The sequence below is a fragment of the Anomalospiza imberbis genome, unplaced genomic scaffold (genome assembly GCF_031753505.1).
Source record: "Anomalospiza imberbis isolate Cuckoo-Finch-1a 21T00152 unplaced genomic scaffold, ASM3175350v1 scaffold_620, whole genome shotgun sequence".
Lineage (NCBI taxonomy): Eukaryota > Metazoa > Chordata > Aves > Passeriformes > Viduidae > Anomalospiza > Anomalospiza imberbis.
In genome coordinates, this window is record NW_027100234.1 from 16,456 (window position 1) to 32,227 (window position 15,772).

Consider the following 15,772-nt stretch of genomic DNA (forward strand, 5'->3'; position numbering starts at 1 on the left):
GGCCGTGCGGCGGAAGTGACGTCACGCAGGCGCAGGTACCGGGCCGGGGTCGCTCCGGTGCCGCTCCCGGTGCCGGTTCTGCCGGTGCCGGTTCTGCCGGTGCCATGCGGGCCGAGCTGCGGGGCCTGGCCGGGCCCGTGCCGCTGCCCGACGGGCAGCCCGTGCTGCTGGGCCGCGGGCCGCTCACCGGCGTCACCGACCGCAAGTGCTCCCGGCAGCAGGGTGGGTGTGGGGACCCCCCCCGGGACCCCCCCCCAGAGCCAGCGGGACCCCCTCGGAACCCTCCCGGGACCCGCCCTGCCCTCAGGGATGGGCACCGGGAAACCCCCCCACCCACCCACCTGCGGGTCATGGAAACCGCCCCGAATTCGCCTTCTGGGATCCCCGGATTCCCCCCCAGGACCCCCAAATTCACCCCCAAAATTCACCCCCCCAGGACCCCCAAATTTCATCCCCAGGTTCCCTAAATATTCACCTCCAGGTGCCTCAAAATTCACCCTCCAGGACCCTCAAATTCACCCCCCAGGGCCCCCAGATTTCATCCCCCGCGTCCCCCAAATTCACCCCCAATTTCTCCCCCAGGACCCCTAAATATTCACCCTCCAGGACCCTCAATTCATCCCCCAGGACCCCCAAATTCACTCCCAAATTTCACCCCCCAGGACCCCCCAATTCACCCTCCAGGACCCGCAGATTTCACCCCCGGGACCCCCAAATGTTCCCCCCCACCACCACGGGACCCCCAAATTCACTCCCCAGGACCCCCAGATTTCACCTCCCAGAACTCACAAATTTCACCCTCTGGGACCCCCAAATTCATCCCCCCAGGACCCCCCAGATTTCATCCCCAGGAGCCCCAAATTCACCCCTAGGACCCCCAAATATTCCCCCCGCCCAGGGTCCCCAAATCCACCCCCCGAACTCCCAAATTTCACCCCCAGGACCCCCAAATTCACCCCCCTGGACCCCCAAACTTCACCTCCCAGGACCCCCAGATTCCCTCTCAGGACCCTCAGATTCCCTCTCAGGACCCCCAAATTTCACCCCTCAGAACCCCCAAATATTCCTTTATAGAACACCCCAAATCCCCCCCCCAAACCTCCCCCCCAGGCTCTGGGGACACTTTTGTGGGTTCCCCCTCCCCTCCCCAAATTTTGGGGGGCTCAGGGGGGTCCCCAAATCTGACCCCCCCCTGCAGTGGAGATCGTGGCCAACTACGCCGAGGGCACGGCCCAGGTCACACAGGTGGGGGGCATTTGGGGGGTCCTGGGGGGCATTGGGGGGGTTTTGGGGGGTCCTGAGAGGGTTTGGGGGTCCTGGGGGGGTTTGGGGGTGCTCATTGGGGTCTGGGGAGGTTTTGGGGGTGCTTAAAGGGGTTTTGGGGGGGACCTGAGGGATGCTGGGGGGTCCTGGGGGGCTTTTGGGGGGACATGAGAGGTTTTGGGGGGAATCTGAGAGGGTTTGGGGGGGTGCTGGAGGGGTTTTGGGGGGGACTTGGGGGGGTTTTGGGGGTGCTTAAAGGGGTTTGGGGAGACCTGAGGGGTTTTGGGGGGTTTTTGGGGGTACCTGAGAGGGTTTGGGGGTCTTGGGGGGGTTTGGGGGTGCTCATTGGGGTCTGGGGAGGCTTTGGGGGTGCTTAAAGGGGTTTTGGGGGGGACCTGAGGGATTTTGGGGGGTCCTGGGGGGCTTTTGGGGGGAATCTGAGAGGGTTTTGGGGGGGACTTGGGGGGGTTTTGGGGGTGCTTAAAGGGGTTTGGGGGGATCTGAGGGGTTTTGGGGGGTACCTGAGAGGGTTTGGGGGTCCTGGGGGGGTTTGGGGGTGTTCATTGGGGTCTGGGGAGGTTTTGGGGGTGCTTAAAGGGGTTTTGGGGGGGACCTGAGGGATTTTGGGGGGTCCTGGGGGGCTTTTGGTGGGAATCTGAGAGGGTTTTGGGGGGGACTTGGGGGGTTTTGGGGGTGCTTAAAGGGGTTTGGGGGGGACCTGAGGGATTTTGGGGGCTCCTGGGGGGATTTTGGGGGGGTACCTGAGAGGGTTTTGGGGGGGACTTGTGGGGTTTTGGGGGTGCTTAAAGGGGTTTGGGGGGATCTGAGGGGTTTTGGGGGGTACCTGAGAGGGTTTGGGTTTCCTGGGGGGGTTTGGGGGTGCTTAAAGGGGTTTTGGGGGGAACTTGAGGGATTTTGGGGGGTCCTGGGGGGTTTTTGGGGGTACCTGAGAGGGTTTGGGGGGGTGCTGGAGGGGTGTTGGGGGGTTTTTGGGGGTACCTGAGAGGGTTTGGGGGTGCTTAAAGGGGTTTTTGGGGGGACCTGAGGGGTTTTGGGGGTACCTGAGAGGGTTTGGGGTGTCCTGGACAGGTTTTGGGGGTGCTTAAAGGTTTTTAGGGGTCCTGGGGAGGGGTTTGGGGGTACTTAAAGGGGTTTTGGGGGATCTGAGGGGTTTTGGGGGTTTTTTGGGGGTACCTGAGAGGGTTTGGGGGGTCCTGGAGGGGTTTTGGGGTTGTTTAAAGGGGATTTAGGGGTCCTGCGGGGATTTTGGGGGTGTTTAAAACGGTCTGGGGGGGTTTTGGGGGGTGCTTAAAGGGGGTTTGGGGGTTTTTGGGGAGGTTTAGGGGATTTTGGGGCTCATTTTGGGGTGGATTTTTTGGGAGGGGTCTTTAGCCCCCCTTTAACCCTTCCCTCCCCAGCGTGGGGTGAACCCCAGTTTTTTTGGGGGGTATTTATGGGATTTTGGGGCTCATTTTGGGGTGGGTTATTTTTGGGGAGGGGGTCTTTAGCCCCCCTTTAACCCTTCCCTCCCCAGCGTGGGGTGAACCCCCAGTTTTTTGGGGGGGTATTTATGGGATTTTGGGGTGGATTTTTTGGGGAGGGGTCTTTAGCCCCCCCTTTAACCCTTCCCTCCCCAGCGTGGGGTGAACCCGTTTTTGGGGGGGTATTTATGGGATTTTGGGGTGGATTTTTTGGGGGAGGGGTCTTTAGCCCCCCTTTAACCCTTCCCTCCCCAGCGTGGGGTGAACCAAAGTTTTTTGGGAGGTATTTATGGGATTTTGGGGCTCATTTTGGGGTGGGTTTTTTTGGGGAGGGGTCTTTAGCCCCCCTTTAACCCTTCCCTCCCCAGCGTGGGGTGAACCCCAGTTTTTTGGGGGGTATTTATGGGATTTTGGGGTGGATTTTTTTTTGGGGAGGGGTCTTTAGCCCCCCTTTAACCCTTCCCTCCCCAGCGTGGGGTGAACCCCAGCTCGGTGGGGGGGTCGGTGCTGGGCCGGGGGGGGCTGCGGGACCCTGGCCCCCGGGCAGACGCTGCTGCTGGTGAACGGGAGGTACCCCCTGGTGCTGCACTTCGAGGGGGTCCCCCCACCCCAAAAAACGCCCCGCCAGCCCCCCCGAGGAGCCCCCCCCAGCCCGCAGAGCCCCCCCCCAGCCCCTCCCGGGCTGGGGGGTGGCAGAAGCTGGGACCCCTCCTCATCTTCACCCCCTCAGGGCTCCGGCCCAGCACGAAGGTAAGGGTGGGGGGGGGGGGGGGAGGATTTTGGGGGGTGGGATTTGAGGGTCTTGTGCCCAGCCCCCCCATTTCAGAGACCCCCCCACCCACAAATTCCCCCCTCATACCCACAACGGGGCTCCCCAAATCCACCTTCAGCCTCCCTTTTGCGCCTGGACCCCCCAAAGTCACCCCAAATCCCACTCCAGACACCTCAGCCCCCCTAAACTCCCTCAGACCCCCCCAGATCCCACCCCAAGACCCCTAAACTCCCTCAGACCCCCCCCAAATCCCACCCTGGGACCCCTCAACGCACTCAGACCCCCCAAATCCCACCCTGGGACCCCTCAATACACTCAGACCCCCCCCAGATCCCACCCCAAGACCCCTAAACACCCTCAGACCCCCCAAATCCCACCCTGGGACCCCTCAACACCCTCAGAGCCCCCCAAATCCCACCCCAGGACCCCTCAACACTCTCAGAACCTGAAATCCCACCCTGGGACCCCTAAACTCCCTCAGACCCCCCCCAAATCCCACCCTGGGACCCCTCAACACCCTCAGACCCCCCAAATCCCACCCTGGGACCCCTCAACACCCTTAGACCCCCCCAAATCCCACCCCAAGACCCCTCAACACTCTCAGACCCCCCCAAATCCCACCCTGGGACCCCTCAACACCCTCAGGACCCCCCGAAATCCCACCCCAAGACCCCTCAACACCCTCAGACCCCCCCAAATCCCACCCTGGGACCCCTCAATGCACTCAGACCCCCCCAGATCCCACCCTAGGACCCCTAAACTCCGTCAGACCCCCCCCCAGATCCCAACCCAAGACCCCTAAACTCCCTCAGACCCCCCCCAAATCCCACCCCAAGACCCCCTAAACTCCCTCAGACCCCCCCAAATCCCACCCTGGGACCCCTCAACACCCTCAGACACCCCCAAATCCCACCCTGGGACCCCTCAACGCACTCACAACCCCCCCAAATCCCCTCCCAGGACCCCTCAGCCCCCCCAAATCTCAGAGCACCCCTTTTTCCCCCCACAAAGACCCCTAAACAACCGCTTCAAGTGGGTGAAACCCCCCAAGTTCCTGTGGGGGGGGGGGTCTGGGTTGGGGTTTGGGGGTCCCGGGGGTCCCCCACTGTGCCTGACCCCTCTTTTTTTTGGGGACCCTCCCCAGATTGCGGGGTTCGACCTGGACGGGACCCTCATCACCACCCGCTCGGGGAAGGTGTTTCCCACCAGCCCCGATGACTGGAGGTGAGGGGGGGGAGGCGTTTTTTGGGGGGGGTCTGGGGGCCGTTTTTGGGGGTCCCACTCGCTTTTTATTTTGTTTCCTCCCCCACCCCACAGGATTTTGTATCCTCAGATCCCCAAGAAGCTGAAACAGCTGCAGGATGAGGGGTATAAGGTGAGACCCCCTTCCTAAAATTCCACTTTGGGACCCCAAATCACCCCCAAACGCTTTAAACCCCCCCCCCCCCTACAAATCCCACTTTGTTCTCCCAGAGCATCTCAGTAGCCCACAAGACCCCACTGAGCTCCCAAAGCCCCCCCAGACCCCTCAGGGCTCCTCCAAACCCCACTGAACCCCTCCAGAGCCCCCAAGACCACTTGGGGACCCCCCAGGTTCCTCCCCAGGACCCCACAGAGCTCCAAAGCCCCCCCAAACCCCTCAGGGTTCCTCCAAACCCCTCTAGAGCCCACTAAAGCCCCCCCAGGTTCCTCCCCAGGACCCCATTGAGTTCTCAAAGCTCCCCCAAACCTCCCCAAACCTCTCAGCACTCCTCCAAACCCCACTGAACCCCTCCAGAGCCCTCTAAAGCTCCCCCAGATTTTGGGGACCCCCCTGGTTCCTCCCCAAGACCCCACGGAGCTCCCAAAGCCCCCCCAGACCCCTCAGGGCTCCTCCAAACCCCACTGAACCCCTCCAGAGCCCCCCAAGACCACTTGGGGACCCCCCAGGTTCCTCCCCAGGACCCCACAGAGCTCCCAAAGCCCCCCCAAACCCCTCAGGGTTCCTCCAAACCCCTCTAGAGCCCACTAAAGCCCCCCCAGGTTCCTCCCCAAGACCCCACGGAGCTCCCAAAGCCCCCCCAAACCCCTCAGGACTCCTCCAAACCCCACTGAACCCCTCCAGAGCCCCCCAAGACCACTTGGGGACCCTCCTGGTTCCTCCCCAAGACCCCACGGAGCTCCCAAAGCCCCCCCAAACCCCTCAGGGCTCCTCCAAACCCCACTGAACCTCTTTAGAGCCCACTAAAGCCCCCCCAGGTTCCTCCCCAGGACCCCACTGAGCTCCCAAAGCCCCCAAACCCCTCAGGGGCTCCTCCAAACCCACTAAAGTCCCCCCCCAGACCCTGCTATTCCCCTCAAGACCCCCCAAGATTCCCCCCAAACCCCATTTTTTGCCCCCTCCCCAGCTCGTGGTGTTCACCAACCAGCTGGGCATCTCCCGGGGCCGGCTGCGCCCGGAGCTGTTCCAGGCCAAGGTGGAGGCGGTGACGCAGCAGCTCGGGGTGGCCCTGCAGGTCTGGGGGACCCCAAACCCCCCTGGGACCCCCCCAAACTCGGGGATTTCCCCCCCCCCACCCCCCACAGGGGTCCAGAGTTCCCTCCCTGAGGTGTTTGACCCCCACTCAATTCAGGTGTTGGTGGCCACGGGGCCGGGGATTTACAGGAAACCAGTGCTGGGAATGTGGGACCACCTGTGTGAGAAGGTGGGACTGGGAGGGACTGGGAGGGACTGGGAGGGACTGGGAGGGACTGGGAAAGGATTGCAGGGGACTGGGGGGTGCTGGGAGGGACTGGAGGCACTGGGAAAAGTACTGGGAGGGGGTTGGGAGGGACTGAGGGTGGCCACAGGGAAGGGACTGGGGGGAATTGGGAGGGGATTGGCAGGGACTGGGAGCTACTGGGGGCACTGGGAGTTACTGGGAAGTTGCTGGGAAGTAGTTGGGGGTCACTGGGAAGGTACTGGGAACTAAGGGGGCCACTGGGAAAGGATTGCAGGGGACTGGGGGCACTGGGAAGTACTGGAGGGGGTTGGGAGGGACTGAGGGTGGCCACAGGGAAGGGACTGGGAGGAACTGGGAGAGGATTGGCAGGGACTGGGAGCTACTGGGGGCACTGGGAGTTACTGGGAGGTTGTTGGGAACTGAGTGGGGACCCTGGGGAGGAGCTGAGGGGCACTGGGAAGGCACTGGGAACTGAGGAGGGGGCACTGGGAGCTGACAGGGGGGTGTCAGAGGGGTCACTGGTGTGAACTGGGGTCACTGGTTTGGGTCCTGCAGGCAAACGGGGACGTGACGGTGTCGGTGCCCGACAGTTTCTACGTGGGGGGTGAGCATGTGAGGGGTCCTGGGGGAAGTTTTGGGGGTCCTGGGGGAATTTTGGGGAGGTTTGGGGGTCCTGGGGGGTTTGGGGGACACTATGGTGGCATTGGGATGCTCAGATGAGGCACTGGGGGGAGGTCCTGGGTGTATATTAGGGGGTCCTTGGGGTGTTTTGGGGGTTCAGGGAGGGGTGTTGGGGTTCTGGGTGCATTTTTGGGGTCCTGGAAGGGGGTCCCAGCACCTCCCCAACCTCTCATTTCCCCCCAGACGCTGCCGGACGTCCCCCAAACTGGGCCCCGGGGCGGAAGAAAAAGGATTTCTCCTGCAGTGACCGCTTGGTGGGACCCCAAAACCTGCCTGGGGGCCCCCAACCCCTTGGGACCCTCCAGAATCCCTGGCCATCCCCCCAACACCCCCAAATCCCCCCCCGACACCCCCCAAACCCCAAGAGCTCCACCCTGTGCCCCTCCCAGTCCCCCCAGTTCATGACTCTGGGGTGTTCTGTGCCCCCCCAGTCCCTCCCAGTGCCCCCACACCCCCAGGTCACTCTTCCAGTGTCCCCCCAGTTCACCCCCCTCAGTCCCTCCCATTTACCCACAGTGTCCCCAGTTCACCCCCCGAGTCCCTCACATTTGCCCCCCAGTTCCCCCAGTTGATCCCAGTACTCCCAGTTCACTCCCCCAGTCCCTCCCATTTACCCCCCAGTTGACCCCAGTACTCCCAGTTCACCCCCCCAGTCCCTCCCATTTGACCCCCAGTTCCCCCAGTTGACCCCAGTGCCCTCAGTTCACTCCCCCAGTCCCTCCCATTTGACCCCCAGTTCCCCCAGTTGATCCCAGTACTCCCAGTTCACTCCCCCAGTCCCTCCCATTTACCCCCCAGTTGACCCCAGTACTCCCAGTTCACCCCCCCAGTCCCTCCCATTTGACCCCCAGTTCCCCCAGTTGACCCCAGTGCCCTCAGTTCACCCCAGTACTCCCAGTTCACCCCCCCAGTCCCTCCCATTTGCCCCCCAGTTCCCCCAGTTGATCCCAGTGTTCCCAGTTCGCTCTCAACGCGGGGCTGCGGTTCCTGACTCCTGAGGAGAAATTCCTGGGCTGGGCCCCAGCGCCCTTTGACCTCCCGGCCTTCGACCCCGTGAGTGACCAGTGACCCCATAAATGACCGCTGACCCCAAGAGCAGCCCCTGAGCCTGTCCCCAATCCTGACCTTTGACCTTTGTCCCCAGCGTGACCTGGACAAAGCTCCCCAAGAGCTCCCCGAGGCTGAACTGGTGTCGGACAGGCCGGAGGTGCTGCTGACCGTCGGCTTCCCTGGGGGTGAGTGACCGCTGAGCCGACCGCTGAACCGGCTGCTGACCCAGCTCCGCTTCTGATCCCTAATGGGCAAAAAGAGGAAGAAAAAAGGGAGGAAAAAATGGCGAGAAATGTGAATGGGAAAAAAGGCTGGGAAACGTGAAGCGGGAAAAAAAGAAAACGTGAGGGGAGAAAAGGGCGGGAAACGTGAGGGGAAAAAGGGCAGGAAACGTGAGGGGAAAAAAGGGCGGGAAACGTGAGGGGAAAAAAGGGCGGGAAACGTGAGGGGAAAAAAGGGCGGGAAACGTGAGGGGAAAAAAGGGCGGGAAACGTGAGGGGGGGAAAAAGAGCGGGAAATGTGAGGAGGAGGAAAAGAGCGGGAAACGTGAGAGGAGAAAAGGGCAGAAAAGGTAAGGGGAAAAAAGCACGAAATGTGAGAGAAAAAGGGCAGGAAACATGAAGGGAAAAAAGGATGGGAAATGTGAGGGGGAAAAAGGGCAGGAAACGCGAGTGTGGGGAAAATGGAAAACATGAGGGGAAAATAGCAGGAAACGTGAGGGTAAAAAAGGACAGGAAACAGGTGAGGGGAAAAAAGGGTTGCAAATTGTGGATAACTGTGGGAAATGTGAGAGAAAAATGGAAAATTTTTCCCCTCAGCCGGCAAATCCACTTTCGTGAAGCGGCACCTGATCCCGGCAGGATACGAACACGTGAACAGGGTGAGTTCCTGAGCCCTTGTGTGGCCTCCAGGACACTCTGGGCTCACGGCCGCGCTGCGTCTCTGCCTGTTGAGCCACCCTAGCCCAGTGTGACCTCAGTGCCACCCCTGGTCACCCCCAGGACACGCTGGGCTCGTGGCAACGCTGCGTCTCTGCCTGCTCGGCCGCCCTGGCTCGGGGCCGCGCCGTTGTTGTCGATAACACCAACCCTGACCCCGAATCGCGGCAAAGGCCAGTCTGGGAACTGGGATGGCACTGGGAACTGCTCCCCACAGCCCTTGGGACCCCTTTTCTGGGGTTTTGAGCCCCTTGTTTTGGGGACCCCCTGACCCGCCCTGCTCCCCCAGGTTCGTGTCCTGTGCCCGGGAGGCTGCGGTGCCATGTCGGTGCCTCCAGTTCACGGCGAACCTGGAGCAGGCGCGGCACAACTGCAGGGTGAGGAGGGGTCTGAGGGGGTCCTGATCCTCCTCCTGAGGGTGAGGATGAACCCTCAGCACCCCCTGAACCCTTTTCTTTGGGCTTTCATCCCAAAAAGTTCCGGGATATGACGCAGAGTGGCCACGTCCCCGTCACTGATGCTGTTCTGTTCAGCTACAAGTGAGAGGGGGTTGGGTTTGGGGGGGTCTGGAGTGATTTGGATGTGTCTGGGGGGGGCCCAGGAGGAATTTTGGGGGATTTGGAGAATCCCTGGGGAAAGATCTAAAGGGGCTTGGAGGGGATTTTGGGGGATCTGAGAGGAATTTTGGGGCATCCGAGGTGTTTCGGGAGCTCTGTAGGCATGGTTTGGAGAGGTTTTGGGGGGGGGTTGGGGGAATTTGGGGCTGGTTTGGGATTTTTTCCCCTTTTCTCCATTATTTAGCTCCATTACTTTCTTTTGTTCCATTTTCCCTATTTTTGCCTCTTTCCCAGTTTTGGGGGTTCTTCCCTGTTCTATTCTCTTCCTCATTTTGGGTGGGCTTTTACCTTTTCCCCTTCCTCCTCTCCCTTCTCCTATCTTGGGTGGGTTTATCCCATTTTTGCTGGGTTTTCCCCCATCTGCAGCTGTTCTTCCTTCCACTTTACCCAAATCCGGGTGATTTTTCCCCCCATTTCCTCCCCCTCAGGAAACAATTTGTGGCCCCCGACCTCTCCGAAGGCTTCTCCCAAATCCTCCAGATCCCCTTTGTGCCCCATTTTGGGGACCCCCCAGACCCCCAACGAAGGCGCCTCTTCTTCCAGTTCAGCGATGGATAAAGACCCCCACTGATCCCCCAAATAAAGGCACTGCCCCTCCCCCAGTTTTTGGGAGATTTTGGGCTCTAAATCAGATTTATTGTACAAAGAGGGGGGATGGGTGAGTGGGGGAGGGGCAGAGGGGGGGTCACGGCGTTTCCATGGATTCACCCTCTGTGGAGAGAAGTGGGGAGGAGCTGGGTCAGTGTCCCCAAATCCCCAGTTTACCCCTTTGCCCCAGCTCCTTCATTTTTACCTATTTTTTCTCATTTTTACCAATTTCCATCCCATTTCCACTTATTTTTGTCTAAATCCCTTAATTTTATTAATTTTTACTATTTTTATGCGATTTTCCCAATTTTCACGAATTTTCTCTCAATTTCACTGCTTTGCCTCCAACTTTGGTTCAATTTTTCCCTATTTTTCCCCTTTTTACCCAATTCCTGGCCAATTTCTCCCTTTATTTTTGCCCAAGTTTCCCCCTTTCTCCCATATTTCTTCATTTTGCATTTAATTCTGATTTTTAACCCATTCTTACTCAATTTCCCCTCTGTTTGCCCCAATTCCTTAACTTCTGTCTCTTCTCCCTCACATACACAATGTCCCCCATGTTTTACTAAATTTCTCACGTTCTGCCCCATTTGGCACATTTTTCCTTTACTTCTCCATTTCTGTCCCTTTTTATCCTGTTTTTGCCATACTCCCCACCAACTTTTACCACTTTTCCTGCTGTTTTGCCCCAATTCTCATGATTTTCCCTTCTATTTCCACTCCCTATCCCCTAATTCTTGGCCCTTTACCCCAATTTTCCTCCCGTTTTTACACCTCCCTGCTCCCCCCTCCACGTTGCCACACGTTACCCACCCTGTTTTGGAGACCCCCAGGTGCCCCCCAGCTGTCCCCCCAGTGTCCCCGGACACTCACGGAGCTCGTTGAACAGAAAGGCCTCCTGGTACTCCCTCATGTACTGCGTGGAGCGCGACTCGTCCAGGAACAGGGAATACACGCGTTTGATGTCCTCCACGCCCACCTCCGCGCCCTGCCAGGCCGCAAACATCAGCAGGGACCCCAAAATATTTCACCTCGCGTTTCCCACTCCCTTTGCCAGTTTTTCACTCTTTCCCCCCTCACGTTTCCCTCCCTTTTACCCCCCTCATGTTTCCCGCTCTTTTTTCCCTTCTGCCCTTTTCCCCCCTCACATTTCCCTCTCTTTCCCCCTCACGTTTCCTGCTCTTTTTTCCCCCTCACGTTTCCCACCCCTTTTCCCCCTCACGTTTCCCGCTCTTTTTTCCCCCCCTCATGTTTCCCTCCCTTTTCTCCCCTCACATTTCCTTTTTTTCCCCTCACGTTTCCCGCTTTTTTCCCCCTCACGTTTCCCACCCTTTTCCCCCCTCACATTTCCCGCTTTTCCTCCCTCACGTTTCCCTCCCTTTTTCCCCCCTCATGTTTCCCGCTCTTTTTCCACTTCTGCCCTTTTTCTCCCTCACATTTCCCTCTTTCCCCCTCACGTTTCCTTTTCTCCCCTCACGTTTCCCGCCCTTTTCCGCCCCTCACATTTCCTTTTTTTCCCCCTCACATTTCCCGCTTTTTCCCCCCCCTCACGTTTCCCCACCCTTTTCTCCCCTCACGTTTCCTTTTTTTCCCCTCACATTTCCCACCCTTTTTTCCCCTCACGTTTCCCACCCTTTTTTCCCCTCAGTTTCCCGCTCTTTTCCCCTTCACATTTCCCACCCTTTTTTCCCCTCACATTTCCTTTTTTTCCCCTCACGTTTCCCACCCTTTTCTCCCCTCACGTTTCCTTTTTTTCCCCCTCACATTTCCCACCCTTTTTTCCCCTCACGTTTCCCACCCTTTTTTCCCCTCAGTTTCCCGCTCTTTTCCCCTTCACATTTCCCACCCTTTTTTCCCCTCACATTTCCTTTTTTCCCCTCACGTTTCCCGCTCTTTTCCCCCCTCACATTTCCTTTCTTTCCGCCCTCATGTTTCCCCGCCTTTTTTCTCCCTCACGTTTCCTACCCTTTTCCCCCCTTCACGTTTCCTTTTTTCCCCTCATGTTTCCCGCCCTTTTCTCCGTCACGTTTCCTTTTTTCCCCCTCAAATTTCCCTCTCTTTTCTCCCCTCACATTTCCTTTTTTTCCCCTCACATTTCCCGCCATTTTCCCCTCACGTTTCCTGCCCTTTTCTCCCCTCACAATTCCCACCCTTTTCCCAAAGCTCATATGTGACCCCATACCATCAGGAGCACCCCAAATCCACCCTGACCCTCCCCACTCCACCCCTGTGTCACCACAAACGTCCCCCAGAGCCCCCCAAACCTCCCTCAGCACCTCGTGTATGCTGCCCCCCCCCTATTTGGGGTCCCACCCCACCTCCTGACGCCAGTTTTGGGATCCCGTCCCCCAAATTTTGGGGTGTCCTCGGGATTTGGGGTTGCCCACCTTGCGTTTCCTGGCCACCAGGCTGGCGGCGGTGATGAGCTGCATGGCGTAGCGCAGCGACGTCTCCAGCCCGATGCGGGTCAGCACCGCGTACGCGTCCTCCCGTCATCTCCACATCCTCCTCCTCACACCTGCGCCCCCAAACCAGTCAGGGGCACCCCAAAATGCCCGAGGGATCCCCTAAAAAGGGGCAGGGGGGACCTAAAAAGAGGCCTAGGGGGGCACCCTAATGGGGTTATGGGGGACCTGGGGGGGCTGATGACGACCCAGGTGGGCAAGTTGGGGGTGCTTAAGGGGTTGGGGGGGCACCTTGTGGGGATTAGGGGTGGCTCAGAGGGGGTTTTGGGGTGTCAGGGGGGACTCTGAGGGAGTTAAGGGGCACCTGGAAAGAATTATGGGGCACCCCAGGAGACTTTTGGGGTGACAAGGATTTTGGGGGTAATCTGAAGAGGATTATGGTGCACCCCAGGTGTATTGAGACACACCAGCCATGTTTAAGGTTCAGGGCATTTGGGGTGTCCAGGTGGGTTTCAGGGTTCAGGTTGATTTTGGGGGTGTCAGAGATGGTTTTTGGGGTAGAAGATCCCTATTTTGAGGACTTTCTGGGTGTCTCTCCCTACACAAGGCCTTGACAATGCTTTCTGGGGTGCCCAGGCGTGTCAGGGCACGATTTGGGCTGCGTCAAGGCGGATTTAGGGGTGCCCAGGTTTATTTTCGGGGCGTCCCACCGGATTTTGAGGATCTGCCGCGTCTCCTTGTCGCCGTACGGGGCCGTGGCGATGATCAGCAGCCGGTCCAGCAGATCCAACGGGAGCCCGTGAGGGCTGCGGTGGGCAGTGCCTCGGATCCTGAGGGGACACGTGGACGCAACGGGGTTCAGCTGAGGTTTGGGGGTGCCCAGGTGTTGCCCAGGTGTGCTCAGGTACCTGGTGATGCCGCGGTTCGTGGCCATGATCAGCACGGGCGCCATGTCGCTCTCCAGGGCCCGGTTGAGGAAGGAGAAGCTCTCGATGTCCAACATGTGAACCTCATCGATGAACAACACCTGGGGGGTTTCGGGGGGGGCTCTTGATGATCCTCGAGGGGGTTTTGGGGGTGCTCTTGGTGATCCCCAATGGAGTTTTGAGGGTCCCCAGGAAGGTTTTGGGGGTCGGGGCTTACCCCAGGGATGACCTCAGCCTTGCCCTCCTCACGCCACTCGGCCACTTTGGCGTTGATCTGCTCCCGCACCTCTGGCTTGATCTCACCTGTGTCACCTGGATTTGGGATTTGGGGGATCAGGGGCCGTTTTGTGGGGTCTGGGGAAGGATTTTGGAGGGGTTTAAGGACAGTTGTGGAGAAACAGACATAACTAAGGCGAGCCCTGTGTCTTTGGGGTCGTTTGGAAGAGTTATGGGAAGACCAAGGATGGTTGGAGGGGCTAGGAAGGGATCTGGGGGGGTTACGGGGTGTTGAGAGCATTTTGGGGAAAGTTACAGAGAGGGTTGGAGTGGTTTGCTGGGTTTAGGAGCAGTTTTTGTATCTCAGGAGTAATTTGGGATCTCACGGTGCCCTAGAAAAGTGAAGCCCTGGGGTGAGTAAGGAGCAATTTAGGGGTCCCTGGGGGGTTTAGGAGTCTGGGGATAGCTGAAAAGAGAACAAGGAAGCCCTGAGCTGGGTAAAGGGATAGTTTGGGGGTTTTTTTTGGGTCAGTTTTGGGGTCTGGGGGTACCCGAGAACAGGGCGAGGAAGCCCTGGGTGCGGGAGTTGATGACATCGATCTCGTGCAGCGACACCGTGTGAACGACCTCGCGCCGCTTCTGCAGCTCCCCGTCGGGGCACTGCACGAATTTTGTCTGGGGGGGGGAGAATTCAGGGGGTCAGGGCCACCCAAAAACCCCCCACTGCACCCCCCAGAGACCCCCAAAAACCTCACCTGTGCCCCCATGGCGTCGTAGTCCCGTGCTCGGGTGAAGGAACGTCCCAGCTTCGAGATCTTCCCTGTGGCCTTGTCGATGGTGATGACATCCCTGGGGGGGAAAATGGGGTATTTTGGTATTTTTTCACTCCTCACGTTTCCCACCCTTTTCCCCATCACGTTTCCCGCCATTTTCTCCCCTCACGTTTCCCGCCATTTTTTTCCCCCTCACGTTTCCCACTCTTTTTCCCCTCACGTTTCCGCCATTTTCTCCCCCTCACGTTTCCCGCCATTTTTCTCCCCCTCACGTTTCCCGCCCTTTCCCCCCTCACGTTTCCCGCCATTTTCTCCCCCTCACGTTTCCCGCCATTTTTCTCCCCCTCACGTTTCCCGCCATTTTTCTCGCCCCTCATGTTTCCCGCCCTTTCCCCCCTCACGTTTCCCGCCCTTTCCCCCCTCACGTTTCCCGCCATTTTCTCCCCCTCACGTTTCCTGCCATTTTTCTCCCCCTCACGTTTCCCGCCATTTTTCTCCCCCTCACGTTTCCCGCCATTTTCTCCCCCTCACGTTTCCCACCATTTTCTCCCCCTCACGTTTCCTGCTCTTTTCCCCCCTCGATTTCTGGGCCCCCACCCCAACTCCAGGGCCCCTCACCCTCACATTTTGGGATCCCCCACTGTCACCTTCTCCTTGCTCAGCCCCTCAATCTCTTTACCCCCCATCTCCTAAATCATCTCCCACCCCAATTCCAGCCCCCAACCCCCCAAATTCTATGGTGCCCACCCCAATTTCTGGGTGTCCCTCAAGTTTTGGGGTCCCCCCAATTTGGGGGACCCCCACTCACCCCGCCTGCACCTTCTCCTTGCTCAGGGCCTCGATCATCTTTGCCCCCAAATCGTAAATGGTCTCCATTTCTGTCGTTTTCAGCGTCAGCTTCCCCACTTTGGTCCCCTGCGAGGAAGAGGAAGGTTTGGGGGGGACCTTGAGGGGATTTTGGGGTGCCCTGAGGGGATTTTTGGGGGCAAAAAGAGGGTTTTGGGGGCACAAAAAGGGTTTTGGGGTCCCCCCTCACCGTGCCGGTGGCCGGGCGGTCGATCTGGATTTCCACCACCTCCCCCTCGATGATCTCAGTCTCTTCCCTGTAAGGCAAAAAAAGGGAGAAACATCCCAAAAATGAGGAAGGAACCCCAAAATTTGGGTGTTGGGACACTTAAATGGGGTGGGGGAACCCCAAAATTGGGGTGGAGAGTGAAATTTAAGGGGTGCAGACTCTACCAGAGTAGAAGAATAGGATATGGGAACCCCAAAATGGGGCAGGGGGATCCCAAAATTGAGATAGAGCCTCAAAATTTGAGATGGAACCCCAAAATTTAGGTGTTGGACCCCAAAATAGGAG

The 15,772-nt window shown here is 58.8% G+C and overlaps 2 protein-coding genes across 3 annotated transcripts in view; both read left to right on the forward strand.

Annotated features, from left to right (window-relative positions):
• Window positions 1-26: 26 nt before the first annotated feature.
• LOC137467427 (bifunctional polynucleotide phosphatase/kinase-like) lies at window positions 27-10,118 on the forward strand. 2 transcript variants are annotated; one of them, XM_068178927.1, is made up of 16 exons: window positions 27-222; window positions 1,199-1,245; window positions 3,216-3,494; window positions 4,661-4,740; window positions 4,834-4,891; window positions 5,904-6,011; window positions 6,129-6,200; window positions 6,774-6,822; window positions 7,083-7,153; window positions 7,860-7,952; window positions 8,044-8,134; window positions 8,768-8,829; window positions 8,951-9,060; window positions 9,177-9,264; window positions 9,365-9,426; window positions 9,933-10,118. In XM_068178927.1, exons 1-16 carry the CDS (start codon window positions 105-107, stop codon window positions 10,060-10,062), a joined length of 1,518 nt encoding a protein of 505 aa, XP_068035028.1. In that variant the 5' UTR covers window positions 27-104; the 3' UTR covers window positions 10,063-10,118. The 2 variants fall into 2 exon arrangements, with proteins under 2 accessions (XP_068035028.1, XP_068035029.1); XM_068178928.1 differs by lacking the exon at window positions 3,216-3,494 and having other exon boundaries at window positions 29-222.
• Window positions 10,119-15,277: 5,159 nt separating this feature from the next.
• Window positions 15,278-15,772, forward strand: part of LOC137467430 (bifunctional polynucleotide phosphatase/kinase-like) — a 3,106-nt gene continuing 2,611 nt past the window's right edge. The window contains exon 1 of the mRNA XM_068178930.1: window positions 15,278-15,344. Coding sequence (XP_068035031.1) covers window positions 15,278-15,344 — 67 coding nt within the window. The remainder of the gene's footprint in view (window positions 15,345-15,772) is intronic.

Excerpts from the sequence above, each read along its gene's own strand:
- LOC137467427 (XM_068178927.1), top strand. The coding sequence starts at position 105 with ATGCGGGCCGAGCTGCGGGGCCTGGCCGGGCCCGTGCCGCTGCCCGAC. Across the intron at positions 9,265-9,364 it reads AGGCGCGGCACAACTGCAGG|TTCCGGGATATGACGCAGAG; the intron begins GTGAGGAGGGGT and ends CATCCCAAAAAG. Across the intron at positions 9,427-9,932 it reads GCTGTTCTGTTCAGCTACAA|GAAACAATTTGTGGCCCCCG; the intron begins GTGAGAGGGGGT and ends CCTCCCCCTCAG.